General features: G+C 44.8%; 1 protein-coding gene across 4 annotated transcripts in view; it reads left to right on the top strand.

Annotated features, from left to right (window-relative positions):
* sec16a (SEC16 homolog A, endoplasmic reticulum export factor) overlaps positions 1–21,292 on the top strand; it is a 69,721-nt gene that overhangs the window by 2,416 nt on the left and 46,013 nt on the right. For 3 of the 4 annotated variants that reach the window (XM_059638242.1, XM_048558739.2, XM_048558737.2), the window contains exons 2-5: positions 6,387–9,816; positions 14,041–14,174; positions 16,152–16,249; positions 19,949–20,066. In XM_059638242.1, coding sequence (XP_059494225.1) covers positions 6,445–9,816; positions 14,041–14,174; positions 16,152–16,249; positions 19,949–20,066 — 3,722 coding nt within the window. In that variant the 5' untranslated portion in view covers positions 6,387–6,444. Of the gene's footprint in view, positions 1–1,208; positions 1,230–6,386; positions 9,817–14,040; positions 14,175–16,151; positions 16,250–19,948; positions 20,067–21,292 lie in introns of those variants that run through there. The other variant, XM_048558738.2, reaches the window with a different exon arrangement.

Below are 21,292 nucleotides of genomic sequence, written 5' to 3'. Positions count from 1 at the left end.
AATGAAATGAAACTGTTGACAGTACGTTGCCTGTTTCACAGCTAGTCCCACGTAGACTGTTCATCTAAAGAAAGGAAGATGAACATTTCTGAAACACTCAGGATGTCACAAAGCACTTTTTGGATAGCAAAGAACTTTTTGAGGTGTTGTCACTGTTTTAGGAACCAAAGCAGCTAGCTTACACACGGTAAGGTGATTGTTTTCAGTGGCTCACCAGAGCAATCCAGTCTGAAGAGAATTGGCCAAACGGCCAGAGGGGAGGTGAGCAGCTACTTATTATGCGGAAAGCTGTGCTTGAACAGGTAGTGGATGCAGGTTGAACAATAACTTTTGAAAGGGAATTGGATAAATATCTGAAAAAGAGAAGTTTGTGGAGGTGGAGTTGATCTAGTTTGTGGAGGTGGAGTTGATCTAGTTGGATAACTCTTTCAAAGATCCAGCATTCAGGCCTGAATGGCATCCTGTTATCTGAGCTTTCTGCCTGAGGCATGAAGACACCATTGTTCGTTAAAGTTTGATGAGGGAATCTTTGCAGAGCATTAGGGTCAGTATGAGAGTTCAGTCAGGATCAGACTGGCGAAATATCTAAGATTTCTTCTGTTTCCTGATGCCATCCTGTAGAGCTGAGAGAAAATGTTTTGACTTGAGACTGGAACAGATTTATTTCAAAACCAGTCTCCTGTGCTATATTAATTTATCTTGGTTTTAAGTGTAACTAATGTCAGTTAGTTAGATGACGACAAAGCCAAGGAATACAAACTGAGGAAAACCCTCCAGTCGGCGTTCACCTCACTTCAGCTCTCAAATTACTCATTACTGGCTTCCAAATTTTTTTTTAACATTGTTTTCGAGGGTTACTGACTTGTTTACTTTTGTGGGAGGCTCCCTCTTTGAATTCAGCACAGGGTCTTCACGCTGGGAGAGTTTGTTTCATATTAACTTATCCCTCACTCCTGCTGTATGTACACATGCGCACAGATTCCATTACTAAGTTACTGTTCAGGATATCCGGCATTCCAGCACAGTATGCTAAATAGTCCTGGGTGTCTTTGGCACCTGCCAGCTTAGAACTAAATCATTATTTGAACAGCTGGCAGCTTCAGTCCTTGGACCAAATTGTGGGATCTGGGCTTTTATATGCCTTCATGTGTCTCTACTGTATTTGGATGAGAACAAGGATTGTGCATCTGAACGCTAAATTGAATCTGCCCTCACTCTCCTGTGACTAGGTGAGGTTGACCTTGACTGACACAGCTTCAATCTGTTTGCCACCCCACAGCATGATGGAATCAGGCCATTCAGCCCCTTATTGAATTATGGGTGATCTGGACCAGCCTGTTTTGCGCACCTGTCTTTGTTATGTACTACCTTTAATGTTTGAAAAAAGGTGTGCAGTTATTCACAGAAGCACAGTTAGACAAAAATGTGTGTTTGGCTAAGGCAGAGATTATTGACTGATTTAGAGGCATAGGATTTGGAAAAGTGAAGGCAGTAGGAATGAGTTACATATGGCAGTCTTTCTGAGGGTGCCATTTTCTGGATAAGAGGAGCAACAGTTTGCTAGTCTTATTGTTGTGAGGACCTTGGATACTGGATGTTTCTTCAGTTCTGTATTTTTTATGGCTGGGTTAATGTGCTGTTGGGGTGGGTTAGTGTTGGGAATATTTGCTGAAGGCTGTGCAGGGTCAGTGAGGTGCTGCTGGCAATCAGACAAGTGGCTCTGTGTGCTCAGAAGTTCAAAGGTTCACTGTGCAACGTGTGCATTGTGCTAGTGCTTTGTTGGCAGTTGGACAAAGAGGATCTGTTCTAAAGTGAAAGCAAGATTTGTATTTATATAGTGCCTATTATATCCTCGGGACATTCCAAGATGCATCGTAACTAGTTGAGTACCTTTGAAGTGTAGAATTTTAGGAAATGCAACATTGGGTTTGTGCATTCCTACATGTTTTTGTCAGTTGCAGGATTAACGTTCAGAGAAGTCAAGGGGGAGAGTGCTATTCTTTTGCCCTTAAAGTTTGGATGGGAAGATGTTAGCTAGGTTTACCATCAAATTGAAAGGGTGGTGACTCCTAGTGGTGCATTCTTCCCTTGGCACTGGTGCTGGGAACATATTTCTGGATTTTGTGCATGTGTTTCTTGAGTATGACTTATTTCTGTGAGCTTTTGACCTGTGCTCCCCACTGTACATAGGTGACACTTGGAAATAAAGAAGTGATCAGTCATTCATTACAGTCTGATAACTACCTGTAGCATACTGTGTGTGTAAGAGTGACCTATTGTGGGTCAATATGTTCAGTAAAAACGGTAAAGTCACTAGTACAACTGGATCATAAAGCTGCTATCTCATTAGAAAGAGGCAACTAGTGTTGGTTCAACCTGAGGGTCACAATGCCTCAGGCAAATGGAGAAGTTGATAAAGAGTTCTTGATGGTAACCTTAGCCGGTACGGAATTGAACCCACGCAGTTAGAGTTACTTTGCATGGCAAACCAGCCATCCAGATAATAGAGCTAACTGACCCTTGAGAATTGCAGAGCAGGTCAACAAAGTTGATGAAATCCTGAATGTGTAATCAAAATGTACAGAACAAGATGCACAAAATTTTGCTTAATCTATTTTTAAAGAAGTTATTTATAGGATGGTATCATGGCTAAGCCAACGTCTATTGACTATTATCTATTATTCCTAATCACCAAGAGGGAAGTTAAGAGTCAACCATGTTATGGATCTTGCATCACATGTAAGGCTAACTGGGTAGGGATGATGGATTTCTTTCCCAAAAGGATGTTAATGAACCAGATTGCTTTTTATAATAATTGACTGTGGTTGCCATTAGTCTAGCTTTTTAATTCATATTTTTATTGAATTGAGATCGCACCATCTGCCATTGCGGGGTTGAAACCTGTATGTCCAATTCTGGTCACGGTTCAGAAGGATATGAAGACTTCGGAGAGTGAACTGAAGAGATTTCCTAGAATTATACAAGAGTGTGGGAAAACCGGAGAAACCTGGGCAGTTCTTACACTTAGACTGAGGAGAGTTAAGGTGTTTTAAATCATGAAAGTGTTTTGATGGAATGAGTTAAGGGAATTCTTTTCCAATAGCTGAAGAGTTGGTAACTGAGATCACATGTTTCAGGAGAATGCCTCTGGTTCTTTCAATAATGCAAAGGAACCTGAAGAAAAGATTTCAATGTCAATAATGGTTAGAATTTAGAATAAAAATATCTGTCTCAAAAACTGGTGAGGGTGAAGTGGGCTTCAGTTCATAGGATGAGTGATAATGGGAACTGCAGATGCTGGAGAATCCAAGATAACCAAGTGTGGAGCTGGATGAACACAGCAGGCCAAGCAGCATCTTATGAGCACAAAAGCTGACGTTTCGGGCCTAGACCCTTCATCAGAGCCTCTGATGAAGGGTCTAGGCCCGAAACGTCAGCTTATGTGCTCCTGAGATGGTGCTTGGCCTGCTGTGTTCATCCAGCTCCACACTTGGTTATCTTCAGTTCATAGGACACTGGCACCGTCCTGGGGAGGGTGGGATTTGTACCACTGGGGTGCTGTCCACCTGGATCATGCTGAGGATGGTGCTGTTGCCAACTGCAAGGAAGTAAACTGCACTGAAATTAGACACTGAATAGTAGGGTCAGGGATCAAGTCTCCCAACAGTAACCATGTGGTAGAATGGAGGATAAAGGTAGAAATGATGAGACCTTGTTAAAAGTGATGTTCATTAGAGATTTTGATCGACATAGACTGGAAAGGTTCAACGGCAAAGGTAGCCAAGAATCACAGAATTTTTATGAAGGAGGAGGATCTAGTGGAGATATATCCATAATGTTAGTATATGCACACCATCCAGGTATCTGCTCCTGCACCTTTTTACTTTTTGCTGTTTCCTCATGTTCTTTGTCCAAAAGTTTACCACCTCTTGCTTTTCAGCATTGAACTTCCTCTGCCATCTCTTTGCCCACTCCAACAACTCATCTATTTCTATTTGAATTGTTACATTGTTCTCCTCCATGTTTATAATTCTTCCAAGATGAGTTCATAGCATATTTTTCAGAGAGTTTCATAGCAGCATGTTCTGGAACGAGCCTGAGAGCATGTAATAATGGACCTGGTATGATGCAGTGACATAGATTTAATTAATGATTTCCCAATGAAGGCTTCCCTAGGTAGAAGCAACCATAATATAATTGTATTGTACATTCAGTTTGATAGAGGGAGGAGTGAGTCTGACACTTATTAAAGATTTAGGGTCAACTATGAAGGCATGAAAACAGAACTGGCTGTAATTAATTGACAAATTAGGTTGAAGGATAGGTCAATAGCAATGCAGTGGCATCTTTAAGGTATTTAAGTCAGATATGTTAATTTTTTTTCTCTCTGAGGGTTGAGATTCATTGAGACTGGAAAGACATTGGAAGTGGAGTCCTTGAATATTTTTAAGGCAGAGGTAGATTGATTTTTGTCAAGACAAGGGGTAAAAGTTAATTGGGGTAGTCAGGAATATGGTTTTGACGTTACAATCAGCTCAGTCTTAAATTCATTCAATGATGGAGCAGGCTCACGGGACCAATGGCCAATTCCTGCTCCTAATTCATGTACAAGGAGGAGGGAATAGTTTTAGTTGGGAGATCCAAACAGGATTTGGACAAATGCTTAAAGAAAAATATTGCAAGTATATGGGGATGGCAGGGGATTAATTGAATTGCTCTATGAAAGAGTCATGGCAGACTTGATTGGCACATGGCTTCCCTCGCTCCTAAACTTGCAATGATCAGAATTTTGTACTATTAAGGATGTCAAAATTGCCTGAGTTGACTGCTTTTACTCCCACAAAAGGTAACGGCGATGTTGGGGATCTGTCCATGCATAGCTAAACACATATTCCAAATTCTCCATTAGTAATTTTGTTTCCCTGTATGGTTTACCATTGAAGATGACACAGTTTGTAAGCAATTAAAAATCATTGACCTCATGAAAACTTATTTTGTGCTAGTAGTCTTGACATGAATGTCCTGGAGAAGGTTGCACTTTGCTGAATTAGACATAACTGGCTTTGAGTTGGTGTGCTGACTTCATAATTAGAGCTGGAAAACCTCTCTATCCCTGAAAAATCTATGGAATGACAAATTTCTCCTCCATGATTGTTCCATTTTTTAAAAAAAAAGTTTGTTTGATATTTCACCGCCGGTTATGAGTGGGGCACAGTTATTTATTGTGTTGTCTGCAAAGTGGTATTTGGTAGTGGAGGATGATCAGCGCTTCTAGCAGCTTGTCTGTGCGAATACTTCAGGCTGTTTACCTGACTTGATGACCCCTTTAGACACCGGGAGAACACCCCGCTTAGTTTGGCAGCAGATTTTAACTAACATGGGGAAGGACCGCAACCTACACCACACGTTGTATGATGTTCAAGGTCAGCAGCTAGCACTGTCATTGCCCCTTTGAGTATTCTGGTCTATGGTTTCTAAAATTTGTTTAGTTGGTGTAGCAAATGAGTGTGTCAAGATGCACAATGCACAAATTTCTACATTCATTCCTTTTTTTGGAAATAACTTATTTGTATAGGTGCATATATTCTTCTTTGTCTGAACTTTTGAGTGCTTGTAAAATACTTGGCTTCAGTGGCCATTGCTGATTCTGGCCTCCCCTATCCGTGCGTAGAGATACAATAGGTAATGACCAGGATTAGTTGCATGGGTTTTACACCATTAACCCTAGGCCCACCAAATCACCCTGGTGGGATTTGAACTCCTGTCCCCAGACTGGCTAACCAAATCATCCAGATTGCTGATTTGCAATGTAACCACATAATCAATTGGAACTAATAACATATTTCATGGAAGTCGCTTTCTGAATTGTGAAAAATACTGAACTACATTAAAGAAATAAGTTCGTGTCCATGTCTGGTACATGTTGTGGCAGAGAGATTTAAAATTGAGGATACACGAAGGCCAGAAGTAGAGAAGTACCAAGATCCCACAGTGTTGCAGAGAAGTTTGCAAAGATAGGCAAGAACATGATTGGAAAGTAAAGGAAGGAATTTTAAAATTGATTCATCGACAAACTGGGATTCCCTGTACGTCCATTGGCATGTGATGGGTGAATAGGATACTGTTGGCAATAGGCTGGGCCTTTTTGCTTCTGTTCACTGAACCCTGCCGGGGCAATCAAAGGAATGCTGTGATTTTCTCTTTGTGTTTGTGGGATCTTGGGCACAAATTGCTGTTTTTCTGATTTGATTAAATGATGTCCATACTTCAAAAAACAAGTATTTTGATGGTGTGAAGTGCTCTGAGATGTTCTGAGGCTGTGAAACATTACAGAAATACAAGACAGTCTTTATTTCTCACTCTCTCTCTCTCTCTTCCCCCAAAAGGTATTGTTATTACTACCCTGTTATTACTGAAGATTGTGTTTGACCTGCTGCAGTCTTGATGCAGAGTCCACCAATGCAGCCTCCGCCACCCCGATCGTCACCAGGAGATGGCAGCACCACTGGAGCCCCCCTGAGTGGGGGAACGCATAACATCTTTCGGCGGAATGCTCCCTACAGACGACCTAATACCCCACTGTCAGGAGCCCCTGTTACACTGCCTCTGCCACCAGTCACTGATCCGTTTGGGCTTGGCCGGGAGACCCAGTCCAACAGTTTACCGTCACTGCAGAACACTGTCAATGGAGGTCCACCAATCCTGAACCGGCAAGATGGGAATCAGCTCCCTTGGCCCGCTGATGTTTCTGGGAGCGCACAAGCTTCTTACCCTGGAATGCCGACTGCGCTGGGGGAGCGACATGAACCCTATGGTGCACCAGCCCCCCTCCTCCCTGCACCCCGGTTCGGCGAAGCTAGTCAGTATTCCCCTGCAGCCCCTCTTCAAGGAGCTGAAGCTGGACTGGGCCTCCCCCAGGAGCCCTCATATTTTCACACAGGGCTGGGCTCAGAGAGCAATGAGATGGGGCAGGCACAGCCCATGACACGGACCCCCCACGGACAGGAGGGTGGCCGCCAAGAGCCCCATTCCTTTCCTCCCCCTCCATCCACTTTCCTACCACAATTCCAGTCAAGCTCCTCGCAGTGGGCAGTGAATCACGGCAGTCGACCTCCATCTGTCCAGAACTACTTTCAGCCTAGTGACCCCCAGACCCAAGGTTTTGTTGGTTACAGTGCCCCTCAGCCTGTCTCACTTCAGCAAAGTCAGGCAGTAGGCAGCCACTGCCAGCAGCACCACTCCCCATCAATGGAGTCCCCGGCACAGTTTGCTGGAACTGAGCACCAAGATGCTGCCCGACCACCTCTGTTCCACCAAATGTCCCAACGTCAGCAGCATTTCTCTGGCACTAGCTTTGTCCGGTCAGAGGATTGGCAATCTGGCCCCCCTCGAGAAGTGTACCAGCCACAGGCTGTGCCTCACTCGGAAAACCAGGCTGACTGTCCTGCCCCACGCTCAGACCCACCATCTGGAGACTCTGAACCCGGAACTGTATCAATGTTTTTCAAAGGGGGTGAAGTGGAGAACAAAGAAACCCTGGTGCCTGAGCAGCAGAGTGCTGTCTGTGCCGGTATTGGGGAGGCCTTCCAGCCCAGCACTGGACCCTTCTTCAGCACACAGCAGCTGTCAGACCTTTGCAGTGGTACTGCTGAACCCCGAAGCTTAGGCCCTCACCCAACTGGCCCGTGTGGTGTTTACAGCCTCGGGGGTGGGGATCCTGGTGGGGCAGCAGATTCCACTCAGGCCCATGGTGAACGGCTGGCGTTAGAAGATGATGAGAATTCTGAATTTGTCCAGAATCAGGAGGTCCTGCCCACTGAGCCTGACAGGACTCCTGTGGCATTCCAGCCCATGCCTGGATTGGTGAACCAAGGGCTGCACACTGTCAGAAACATGAGTGGAGCAGGACCACCACCAAATCTTGAGACCCCAGACTCTGCGCACCATCCTCTGCGATGTGACAGTATCTCTTCAAATCACAGTAGTGCCAGTCACAGCAGTGGCTCCAGTCTGCGGAGATCCCACACCCAGACAAACACATTCATTCAACAAGAGAGTGGGAAACCTCCCACCGATTCCCCGAACCGTTTCTTTGAGCAGATTGACTCCTCCCCACTGAGTAGAGACCCTTTGCACCTTGGCAAGGAGGCAGAGTGTGCAGGGCGGCCATTGTACTACAGCCAGCTATCTCAGTCTGCTGCCCTTAGCTCCCCAAAACCAATGGCTACCTTCCAAGCTAGCGCCAACAGCTCATTCGAGCCAGTCAGATCGCATGGCCAACTGGCGGTCAAAGCTGTTGAAGTGGACCAAGCAAAGATGGTGATGGAGTTGAGCCAGTCGACGGTGACCACTGTGGGGCAGAGGCCTGGTGCTAGCACGTCAGACATCTCCCCGGGTAACTTGGAACAGCCACCAGATAACCTGGAAAACATCCGTATGCCCCAGCCTCGCTCAAACCTCTATGCCAGCGTTGGGGCGTCCAAGAACGTGGCACGGCCTACATCAGAGGAGTCCCACAAGAGACCGTCCTCGAGGGTTTCTGGTATCTGGGTGAAATCGGAGAGCCCTGCCGCCACTCTGTGGGCACAGAGCGAGTTGCCAACTTTCTCTGCTGGCATCATGTTGGCACCAGCAGCTCCGGCAGTGTCTGCAGCTGCCAAATTGGAGGTGATCCAACCGCCTGAAGATAGCAGTAAGAGTTCAACCTACCCTGTGCCTCCTGGAAACATGGAAAACCCACCCCAGATGGCAGAGGACAGACCTCCAAGAAACCAGACAGCTCCAAGCTATGCCACACTCCTGGTCCCTACTCCAGCCTCACCAACCCCAGCTGTGCTGCTTGCTCGGCCTCTTCAAACCTCCCCCAACATTTCCAGCCCTGAGCGGTCTCTCCGCGATCGGGGCGACGGCCAAAGTGCTGCCTTTGCAAGTCCGGTCCCTCCCAATCCTGAGTTGGCCACCATGGCCCAGGGAGCACCACCTGCCCAGTCTCCACTGAATCTGGCTGCAGACAGTCGCACCAACCTCAGGAGGGCCAGTGAAGGGCAGTCAGTGGATACTGCCATCACCGCCAGCCTTCCGTCTAGCCGAGACCCTGGAGCGATTGTAACCTCGCCAGCTTCCAATCTTAAACCACCCAGCGACAGTGGCAAGGATGAAACAAGAGACCAAGGGTTTGTTCAGCCCAACCCATCTGCCAACTGTGAGATGCTTGATTTCACACTGCACAGTACTGTGCCTAATCAACCCTTAACTGGCACACATCCGGCTGTTTCCCTGCCACTTGGTGGTACCTCACAGCAGTCAGTTCCTTGCCACACGTACACCACGGGCCTCTACACCAATGACAAAGCAGGTTTCTACCTGCAGGTCACTACAGACGTCCAACAGCAACAGCCAGTCACTACAGTGAGTGGACAGCAGGCACTACCATCACCAGTAGTTCATGACCAGTGCCAACCAGGGCCACTACCAGTCAGTGGCCAGTACCCATCAGCCAGTTATGGGTACCCGGGATCTGGCCACACTCAGCCTCCAGCACAGGAGCAGCACCTGCCAGCTCAGGCTGCAGTAACAGCAACAATTGCCCCCCAGCCCCCCTCCCTCCATGACGTGATGCCACAGCACCCATACCCGACAGGGCAGCCACATGCAGGTTATAGTTACGCCTACCCATACGTGTGCCAGGACTACAGTGCAGAGTCTCAGCAGCCTTATGTCATGCATTACCCATCGTACCCTACACTGGACCCTAGAGTTGGCCAGCAGATGCCCTACCCGTTGATGGATTCCAGAGGCAACCATTCGTACTACCAGGTAAAACTAGCACTTTTCTGTCTGTATTGTTGCTTCTGTTTTATTCAGAGGCTTAGAAACATGCGTGTAATCAAAGTCAGGGGAGATGTTGTTTTCCACTTTTATACAGCATCAATAACAAAGTGAAAGAAGGTCAAACACAAATTGGCATTGAGCCACACAGAAGGCCACAAGTGACCAAAGCCATTCAAAGATGTAGCTTTTAAGGATCATGTTAGAGGAGAGCACGATGTAGAGACCTGGGGAAGGAATTTCATAGTTTGGGACCCAGTGGTGGAGTGACTAAAATTGGGATGCTCTGGTCCAGATTTAGAGGAGCATAGTCATCTTGGAGATGTGTAAGGGCTGGAGGAGGTTAGGAGGCTGAGTCCCTGGAAGGATTTAAAATTTGGATGAGAATTCTGCATTGAAGTGTCACCACATTGGGAGCCAGTTTAGGTCAGCGAGCACAGGCTGTGAATGGTGCTTGGTGCATTCCTCCAATAGCTGCATTTATAATGGCACCACTGACCAGAGCAATTCTGGCACCTTCAGGGGTGTCTGCTGATTGCGCTGTCACAACGAGCCTCTATGCCCCTGGGCTAATAGAGTGTGGGGAACAAATCACTTTTCAAAGCCTCTTGTTGGAATGTAAAGCAGCATGGATTGAGGATATTGTCAGGACCAGTGCCCTTCACAGCTGAATAACCTATCCATGCTTCAGTAAATTACCACTTTTCTATGGCTATGGTTTTTTAGGAGACCAGATGGGTGGTTATGGGGACACATTGCAGGGTGAAACCAGGGCCGTCACTTTAAAAAGCTGTTTCCTTCTTCCTGTATTCACTGCTCAAGTGTGCACCTGTTGAGGTGCAGTTCAGTGATCAGTAAAATAAGCTTGGAAAACTGAATAGGTGTTTCCTGTGCTTGTGACAGACACCAAGAAAGAGCATGCTGTGAACTCTTGGAGGAGTCTGTGTCTATGGAGTGATTGGAGTAGTTCATATAGGATGAGGCCCCGAGAAGACCTATTCTAATATGTTTCTTTAACTACAAAACTGCTTAAATTTGTAATTTCATTTCCGATTTCTAGCATCTATAGTTCCTTTTGCTATGCGTCCTGCAAATTATGTCAGCTCATACAGTGGGTGTGTTTGGGACATTATAATGTGAGCAGTACCCTTTTCCTGTGTGGGAGATTCTGAGATCAGTATAGTGTGTATCTAATCCTGTGCTGTCCTTGTCATGTAAGCATTTGATGGGGTCAGTGTAACAAGAGCTTTACTGTGTGTCTAGCTCCATGCCGTACTTGTCCTGGAAATGTTTGATGGGGATGGTATAGAAGATTATAGGAAGCTTTCTGTTTAAAAGTGTAGAAGGGGTTTTTAACTCTGTATTTAACCCTGTGCTATCCATGTCCTGGAAGTTTTTGATGTGGATGGTATGAGAGGAGCTTTACTTTCAGTTTAACAGTGTAGAGGGTGCTTCATTCTGCATCTAACCCTTTGCTGGCCACATCCTGAGTGCTTCGTGGTGACAGTGTCGCGGATCATTTACTTTCTTGTTGCTTTTAGTTTAAAAGCGTAGAGAGAGCTTTAATTTTAGTTTAAAATAGTAGGGTAAACTTTACTCTGTATCTCACCCTGTGCTGTCCCTGTCCTGGGAGTGTTTGATGGTGCCAGTGTTGAAGAAACTTCACTCTGTATCGAATCCCTGTGCTGTCCCTTACCTCAGTGTTTGATGCAGACACTGAAACATTTAGCTGTGGCTTTCACTCCTTGGCATAGACCCCTGAGCATAAAGTTCACATTGAAAAAGAAATGGTGAACATTTATCTATTTAGGAAAGCAGTTGAGAAGGACTGGTCTATCTAGTCCATCCCAACACTATACCAGCATAATCGCTGATCCATACATTCTCCTGGGTGGGAGGGCAATCTTTCCATTTGGCCAAGCTGTTCTAGATGGGTAGTTTTGCCCCACATCACTCTCCTCCAACCTTCATCTTGCCCTATCGACATATTCTCCTGTCATTTTCCCCTTAAATGTATCTGCATTATTCACCTAAATTGCTTTGTGAGAGAGGGAGGGAGAGAGAGACAATTGCACATTCTCACCACTCTCTGTGAAGACAGATAGTAGGAACTGTCGATGCTGGAGAATCTAAGATAACACTGCGTGAGGCTGGGTGAACACAGCAGGCCAAGTAGCATCAGAGGAGCAGGTAGAGTTGATGTTTCGGGTTGGGACCCTTCTTCAGAAAATGAAGAAGGGTCCTGACCCGAAACATCAAGCTTTCCTACTCTGCTGCTTGGCCTGCTGTGTTCATCCAGCTCTACACCTTGTTATCTCACTCTCTGGGAAGAGATGGTTCTCTTGAAGTCCTGATTGAGTTTAATAGTGACTGTCCTGTATGGATGGCCCTTAGTTTTGCTTCCACCATAAGCAAAAATATCTTCTAAATATCTTCAAAGCCTGTTTTACTTTGAAAACCCTCCCTTGAGTCAGGCTTCTCCATTCTCAGTTGGGAGTCCCAGCTTGTTCACCCTTTTCTGTTACACAGAAACTCTGTTTTTGCTTCAACTTTGTTAATCTGTGTCATCCTGGCAAGGTTGCAAATCCACCCCCCCGCCACTCGCATAACATCAAGGGCTGTGCAGAACCCAAACTTCTTTATTCCAGGTGATGATCATCTTACCCCGTACATCTTTTTTTTTTTAAAAAACGTCTCCTCCTCTTTCATTGTGTACTCATAGCCTGTGTAGAGATTTGTGCTCTTGGAGGTAACTTGCCTCACTGTTTTGTTTTTATCCTTGTTGATGCCTTCCTTTCTAACCAGTTGTTACCATTCCAGATAACTGATATTATTCAGGTTTTAAACTATTCTGTTTTAAAACCCTCAGTTCATGTTCCTTCTAAACTTGGGTTTCTGTTGTCCTCCCAACATTTGTCAGTTGTGATGATTCTAAAATTACTAGATTTGGCTATCTTTCTGACTTCCCCTTTCTAGAATCTTCCCCGGACACTGTTCCTTAACCAGAAGCAACAGCTCAGAGAGTGGGTTCTGAGCTCTCTGCACCTGTCACTTGTGGAAGCGTTTGGAAATGCTGCTGTTCTGGTCTATAATTCAGTAAATGATCTGTTGATCGGGTTCTCCTGAAGAAGGGCTGTACCCAAAATGTTGACTGCTTCTTGCCTCTAGATGCTGCCTTACTTGTGCTCTTCCAGCTTCCTGTTTGACTACTCTGGATGGATCATGAATGGGCCCAAGTTCAGCTCCTGAACATTGAACTAGCTCTCTCCACATTGCTAAGAACTGTGTGTCTGGAATCAGCATCTGTGAATTTGTTTTTCCGTTCTATCATGTGATCTGAGTTTAATTGGCAAGGTTGACATTTTTTTGTCCATCCCTAATTGCCCCTGAATCAGTGGCTTACTCAACCAATTCAAAGGACAGTTTGAGTGTTAACCAGATTGGTGTGGGGTCAAGTCACATGTAGATCACCCGAGATAGGGACAGCAGGTTTCCTTCCATAAAGGGCATTAGTGAGCCAGATGGGTCTTTGTGACAACCTATAGTTTTGCAGTTGCTACCACGAGACCAGCTTTCAGTACCTGATTTGTTCATTGAAATTTAATTTATCGTGCTACTGTGGTGTGGTTTGAACTCTTGTCGTCAGAATATTAGTTTGGATCTCTGGATCGCTATCCCAGTGAGGTCAGCATGACACCACTGTCTTGCTAACAAGTAAATGATTCTGCACTTGTAAATGACTCTCTTGCTAGTAACCTTATGATGACCTATGCTGACTCATGTAGGGTGCCCAATTGACTGGAATTCAGCACTTTCGTGAGGAAGCAAAGGGAAGACTTTTTTTCCTCAGATTGAGTGTTATGAAGGAAGAACCATACCCCATTGAAATGACCTTTTGGCCTGTCAAGTCTGCACTTCCCTGTCTACACTAATCCCACTTTCCAGCACTCGACCTATAGCCTCGAATGGTACAATATTTCAAGTGTTCAACCACATACTTTTTAAAGGCTGTGTGGTTTCTCACTTCTAACAAAGTGCTGTCAATGTTGTAGGAAACATGGCAGCCAGTTTATGCATGGCAAGATCCCAAGCCATGGTGTGTTAATGACCAAATAATTTAGTGATTAAGATTGAAAAATGAATATTAGCTGTTAAAGCTCATAATGTTTCATTGCCGATGATCTCGTTGTTAACCAATTCTCACTTCTCCAGGATGATCCATACCGACGTTATGCTCGACATGGCAGATACGATGTTAATAACATGAGTTACAAGGAATCAGAGAGGGAAAAAACCAGTCGGCCCAGCTCAAGAGCAAGTCAGTCCTCCAATCGACCACCTTCCAGGTATGGAGTTGCAGAAAGAGGGCGACTGAACCCCAATTCCTCAAATTTTTAACACCTGTTCCATTCGAAATAGAGTCAAAAGTTCCATCAACTTTAAGTTTGCTTCTGTCTGTAGGTCTTGTCTGCCGCCTGTACACAAGTCACTTCCTTTTGCAGCACCTGCCTGCCCTTGATCTCGACTATCTAGAAGGACAGCAGGTGCATGGGGGCACCATCATCTGCAAGTTACCCTCCAAGCCCACACAGCCCTGACTTATAAACGTATACAGTGCAGCATTCTTTCATTCATTCTGAAACTCCCTACCCTAACAGCATGGTTGGTATCCCTATATCTGGGCTACGTTGACAAAGGCAGCTTACCATTAGGCAATTGGGGATTGGCAATAAATCTAGACCTAACTAGACGCATCCAGCTCTTGAGAATGAAGTTTTACAGAAGCACTTTTCAGCATATATCCTGAATTGCAGTCTGATTCCTTGTCACCTTTTGTTACTGATCTTCCCACCTTCCTTCTCCTAAAGCCCTGTGACTTCGGGGATGGGATTCAGTCGATTGCGAGCCCTCACATTAACATCCTTGCTGTTGGATGAGTGAATGCAGAATTGACCCTGGGTGGACATTACTAAAATGCTTCACTTTTCTGTGCTTCATAAACCCTGAATAGTTGGCTGGAGGAGCTTGGGAGTATTGTAGACATTTTTTTGTGTTTTGGCCTTAATTTTCTGTCAAGCTGTTTGACTGAAATATTGAGGAAGTGGTGAAGGCTGGGGTGGAGGAAACTGAGATACGAAAATCTGTATCTGTATTAATAATGTCATACAATTCTGCCTGTAAATTTTTTTTTCCTGAACTCCCCTCCCTTTGGCTTTAGCATCTAGCAAACTGCAGTAGCAGTGCACCATTCACTCCCTTACATAAGGACTTGGTGACTGTCCTGACACTCTACTTGTCTACTCTGGGTGTGTGATGGCGACATCCTTGACACCTGCCAGGGCCGTAAGTGACAAGCCTGGCTACCTTGATTCTTGTCTTCCTATTGGCGTTAAGAAATGAACTCTGGCATCTTGCCAGTCCTGCCTCACCTGTGCTCCTCCTCTGTAGACCACCAGTCCCCCAAATTCTTCTCTTTTTCTTACCTCATAAGCCTCCTTTGTAGACTCTCTCATGCATGTGCTCACACCTGCTTAGTCTCGCTAAAGTGAATAAAAAGCACTGCAGCTCATAGAAATCAGAATCAAAAACAGAAATTGCTGGAGAAACTTAGCAGGTCTGGCAGCATTTGTGGAGAGAATGTTTTGGATCCAGTGACCCGTTCTTAAGAAATTCCTGACTGTAGCTGACAATTTCTGTTTTTGTCCCTTAGTGTCTCTGTTCCCTCATGCAGCCGCCTTCAACCCTCTTCCATCAGGAAGAAGCTATAAAAGTTTAAATACACCTATGACTAGATTCAAACAGCTGCTTTCCTGCTGTTATCAGAGTTTGAATGACCTCTCACAGGTTAATGCTGATGTCTCTTTCTGCGTTCTTTTTGTGGCTGGAGCACAGTATTCTGAACTCTATTATGCTACCTTGATACACTTCGTATGGTATGATCTGCCAGTAAAGCACACAAAACAACACTTTTTGCTGTATCTCGATTACACGTGACAACAATAAATCAATCCATCATGAGTTTTGTTAAGAAAAGTTCTTTCTGCCTTTGCTTTGAATGCACCACCACTATCTCTGGGTAGCTGTTCCATTGATTGTCCACTCTGTGTGAAGCAGGTTAGTTGAAACTTTTCAACATTCCTTGGTCCTCGTATATTCCTGTTATACTGCCCTCTGTATGTCAATATGATGGCAGTGGATGGATTGTCTCTAACTGTTGCCATTCAGCCTTGAGGGCACAGATTTACATTCTTGATTCCCATCTTCACACAAACTGACGTGAGAATCCTCAAAGTTTCACTCAATCTATTGTTTGATCTCCTCAGGCAAGGGTGCATTGAAGACCTGTATGGTGGAAGAAGTGGGCGAGAGGGATATCCTGGTTATTATCCAGATTATTACAACAGTCAATATCAGTACAGAGGTAAGGATGAATCACTTTTCTGCCTTCTCCTAGAGAGCTGGTTTTCTTGCACTCAGAGGTTAGTTAAGTGAAATATTTCGTAAGTGAATAGAGCATTAAATCCCTGCAAAACCTATTATGGTATTCAGGTTCCACAAGCAAAGGCTGCCCAACACTATTTACTTCAAGGCTGAGGCTAGATGTTGAATACCAGGAGGCTGTTCTACCTTGGTGGGGGTTGCAGGGTCACCCTCAACTCGTGTTTCCCCAGTGAGATCTTTAGTATCTGCCCAAGGCATTGGAACGAACCATTGCTTAACATCCTTTAGCGAGCCCTGCACCTTTGAATTGTAGAGGGCTGTCAGTCTAGGTTAGAGACTTACATCTGGGAATGAGGATCAGCATCACTGCTGTGCCTAAGGTAAGAGTGGTGGTATGGTGCCCATTGGGTAGGATTGAAGAATTATGAGCCTTTTGTATAATGACATTTTCCTGTTGTGACTGTGACTGAAGTTGTTTCTCAGGAAATATAGTGCACGATTTTGATTATGGTCCTGGATTAATCTAGGGGCACGAGTTCTAATCTTCCCATGAGCAATCTGGGGGTTTGGATTTCATTTGTAATTAAATTTCTGGGATTAGTAACAGTGACAATTCTGATGGATTGCTCTCAAAACCAGGCTGGCTCCCAAATGATCCCTTCAGGGACAACATTCAGGGACTAAGTGTGACTCCAGACCCCCAAAATGTGATTGACACTCTGTTGCACTCTGAAGTGACCTAGCGGGACTCTTGTGCCAAGACGAGATGGACAATTTAAGTAATCTTTTCTGATTCATTCGCTCACATTCTGAAAAAGAATGACAAAGTCTGGACTGGACCAATCAAACCAGATCGCATTTAACAGAGACAATCAATACTGTGATTTTTGTTTTTTCAAGCTTCCTCCGGTTACTGTGTTCTGGGTATCATCCTAATTTGCTGATTTCTCCCAAACTCCTGCTTGTATCCACTGAGTGGCCATTGGACAGTGAGATAATTGGGGTCTGTTCCCTAAATCTGTGTCTGCATTGATTTAAGTATTTTATAATGACTGTATTGGTGGTTAATTTAAACTATACTGCCCCGGCAGATAAGATGCTGGATGTAAAACATTCCAGAGGCTGTAGGATCATAGAATGTTTCATCTCATTAGTCCTAATCTACTGTTTCTCATAAACCACTCATTCTATTTCCTCTCTCTTGCTCACATTCTACCCTTTAATATTTCATACTGTCTAACCCTGCACTCTGTCTTACAATGTAGTAATATTCAAGAGTAACCCCATACTCTCCCTCACTCTCCATACTCCTTTCAAAACCTGGAGCATCCTGTTTGACAGTAAATTTATTTCTCCAATGATATTCCCCAAACCCCCCAAAAAAACTCATGGATTACAAAGATCAAGCACCTCGCCATCACCACCTCCATTCCTTTGCAGCCTAACCTTGCTCTCAAATTATTTACTCTGTTATCTAGTCAGGTGCAGAGCCCCTTTGCAGGGCATCTCCCAATTCAAATGAAGGTTCTCAAACAGTAGCTTGCCTAACTTTTATTTGGTGACCACCTGGCTGTGTTGCCAGCTTCCATGCCAGGAAAGCTCACCTGCAATGTTTCTCATTTGTAATTGCTTATGCTTGTGACGTACAGTTGCTGTGGTGAAGCTGTGTTTAACCTGATTTGTGACTTATTCTCACACCTCCCCAGTTTGCTGCACTTTCCCCTCATGCTGATGAGAACCATTATTTAAAGAGCAGAGAATCCTCAGTTGTTTTTCTAATTTGTATTCCTCATCAAGCATCACTTTAAAAAATTCTCCAAAGTGCCAGTTACTGGTTTCTGTTCTAGTCATTGACTTTTGTCTGTGATTTTGCTTTTTGCAACTTACCTACCATAATTATAGCCATAGTGGCAAGGACGTGGAATGTACAAGCAAATTGCTGCCGGTGCTTGAATCTGTAGTGGGGGGGCGGGGGAAATGCTGGTAGTCACAGTGGGTCAGGCAGCATCCATATAGAGAGAGCAAGCTAAAGTTTTGAGTCTAGTTGACTATTCATCAAAGCATAAAATGTACTGTGGTTGGGAAATTTCAATGTTCAACACCGAAGTGGTGGAGCAGTACTACTGATCCAGTTGATTGGTCTAAACGTCATAGCTGCTGGACTGGGTTTGCAGCAGGTGATGAGGGAACCAGCAAGAGGGAGAAACATATTTGACCTTACCCAGTCAATCTACTTGCCACAGATGCATCGGTCCACGACAGTGTTGGTAAGAGTGATCATGGCGAAGTCCCACCTTCATAGTACCACACAACACAATGGAAGGTATTTTTAATATCACCGTGCTAAATGGGACAGAGTTTGATTTGTTCTAGATCCTTGACTGGGCATCTGAGAGGTACTAGGAGCCATCAGCTGCAGCAGAATAATAATCCAACACAATTTGCAACCCAGTGGTCCATTGTATTCCCCCATTCAACCATTACCATCAAGCTTGAGATTAACCCTGGAACCACACCAGGTGTATCTAAAAATGAAGTGCCAACTGGTTGCAAAAACTGGACTTTTTGCATACCAAGCAGTAAGTGATAGATCTAGGCGATCCTCAACCAGAGGATCAGCTCTAGGCTGTGCAGTTCTGCCACATCCTATCATGAATGGTGTTGGAGAATTAAACAACTCAATGATGGAAGAGCCCAGCACATCAGTGCAAAAGATAAGGCTGAAGCATTGGCAGCGATCTTCAGCCAGAAGTGCGGAGTGGATGATCCATCTCGGCCTCCTCCTGTGGCCCCCAGCATCACCAGTCTTTAGCTAATTCAGTTCATCCACATACTATCAAGAAATAGCAGGAGGCATTGGATATTGGTAAGACAATGGGCCCTGACGCAGTCTGGCAATAGTAGTGAAGACCTGTGCTCCAGAACTTACCACACCTCTAACCATGCTACTCCAGCACAGCTACAACACTGAGAATTCATCTACCTGAGAATTCACCACCCAATTTCCAGAAAGCTTGTCCACCATTGACAAGGCACAAGTCAGGAGTGTGATGGAATGCTCCCCACTGGAACAAACAACACTTGAAGCTTGACACCGTCCAGCACAAAGCAGCAATCTTGATTAGCATTGCATCCACAATCATTCAGTCACTTCACTACTGACACTGCGAAGCAGCAGTGTGAACCATATACAGGACACACTGCAGAAATTCATCAAAAGATCCTTAAACAGCACCTTCTAAATCTGTAACCAATTCCACCTATAAAGGACAAGGGCAGCAGATACATAGGAACACCAACACCACCACATGCAAGTTCCCCTTCAAGCCACTCATCATCCTGACTTGGAAATGTTTCACTTTTTTTTAGTATCGCCGAGTAAAAGCCCTGGAATTACTTCCCTAACAGCATTGGGTGTCTGCCTACACCCAAAGGACTGCAGTGGCTCAAGAAGGAAGCTCCCTGCCACCTTCTCAAGGGCAACGAGGGGTGGCCAGCAAATACTGGGAATGAATGTAAAAATAAGTGGCAAAACTTCAGTGCTTAGTTAATTGGCTATGAAGAATTTTATGATGCTGTGAGGTTGAGAGTGGTGTTATGGAAACACAAAATCTCTTTCCGTTTCCTTTGCCTCTTTAATACAACCTGCTGTTTCTCAAAGAATGTTGTATTTTGTTAGATTCGGCTCATTGGGATAGGTATGACCCAGCTGCTTATGATCCTCGATACCGAGACTACAGGGAATATGATATGCCATACTGGTACTATGGACCTTACCGGGAGCTGTATACAGATAGGTGAGTAACCAACTTCTTGAGAACAGAGCACTCAGCCCTGCAGCTCATCTGCCACAGTGCTCCATCTTATAATGGAACAGAGACTATGCATTTCTCTTAAGATCTATTATACTGAGGATTGGGTGGGGTGGGGATTGGGCAAGTGGGAGGACAGAGAATTAGCCTCACCATATACTCACGTGGGCATTGAACAGAGTTCAATCCGAGTAGTCCATAATGATACTGACGTACATAAGGGTAACCGTGAGGAGAAGGTGCATGGGTCAGTCTTCTGTTTCATTGATTATAAAGGATGAAGGAATGTTCTAAGCGAAACCTTTATAAGTAATTTGAAGAGTTGTTTGGATCAATCAATTATCTTGTGTGGTGTGGAGAGTTCTGAACAAAAATTTAAAATTTGAACTAGGCTGTACAGGGGTGCTGTCATGAAGGGGAGCCAAAATCTGGAATTCTTTTTCCGCCAAAAGTTGACATCGTCAGGTGAGAGATGCAGATGGAAAGGAGAGTGCTGAAAGGATTAACTGAACATTTCAAAACCGGATGGGCAGATTTTTGCTGGGTTTACCGTGTTGAGGGTTAGGAGCCCAGTTGGATATCTGATGCTAACCTGCTATGTTGGAATGGTGTACATATTAAGAAGCAGAGTTTTGCCATTATACCTCTATCAATCCGAGTCCACTTGCCAATGAATCTGTGCACTCTTACACTGTATCAACGTTTTCCTTTTGCATTGATATTCTTGCCTATTGGCATGATGAGTTGTCAAGTATTTTCATTTTTCACTCATGTTTGTTTTAAAAACAAAATTCAAATGTAAATTAGTGTTTAGGGCTCCTTCTGGTTCTCAGCAGTATTACCCAGAGTTGCTAAATGGCTTTGGAGAGACATTGCAAGGATGGAAAGACAGTGACTGTTCTCTCATGCAGTCTGGAGTGTGCTGGATAGTTATGAAGTTTGGCTGTTTGGATTTGAGTGTCTTTGGCTGGATGACTGAGAGCAGGTTTTCATTTGAGAATGGTGAGTATGGTGGGGGATAGATATTAGACATTGGGGTGTGGAGAGGGGCTTTTAGCAAATGCCATTGCAGCTGGTGTTTTGTTTTTGCCCCTCCTGTCGTTCCCCTGCAGGATCTGGTAGCGGTTCCCTGTCTTCCCCCAACTTGCTGCATTACCTGTAAAATCCCTCCATTTCTGGTTGGTGATTGAAGCCAATGTACAAATGGTTAA

The sequence above is a fragment of the Stegostoma tigrinum genome, chromosome 29 (assembly GCF_030684315.1).
Source record: "Stegostoma tigrinum isolate sSteTig4 chromosome 29, sSteTig4.hap1, whole genome shotgun sequence".
Classification (NCBI taxonomy): Eukaryota; Metazoa; Chordata; class Chondrichthyes; order Orectolobiformes; family Stegostomatidae; genus Stegostoma; species Stegostoma tigrinum.
This window is presented reverse-complemented; position numbering and strand designations above follow the sequence as displayed.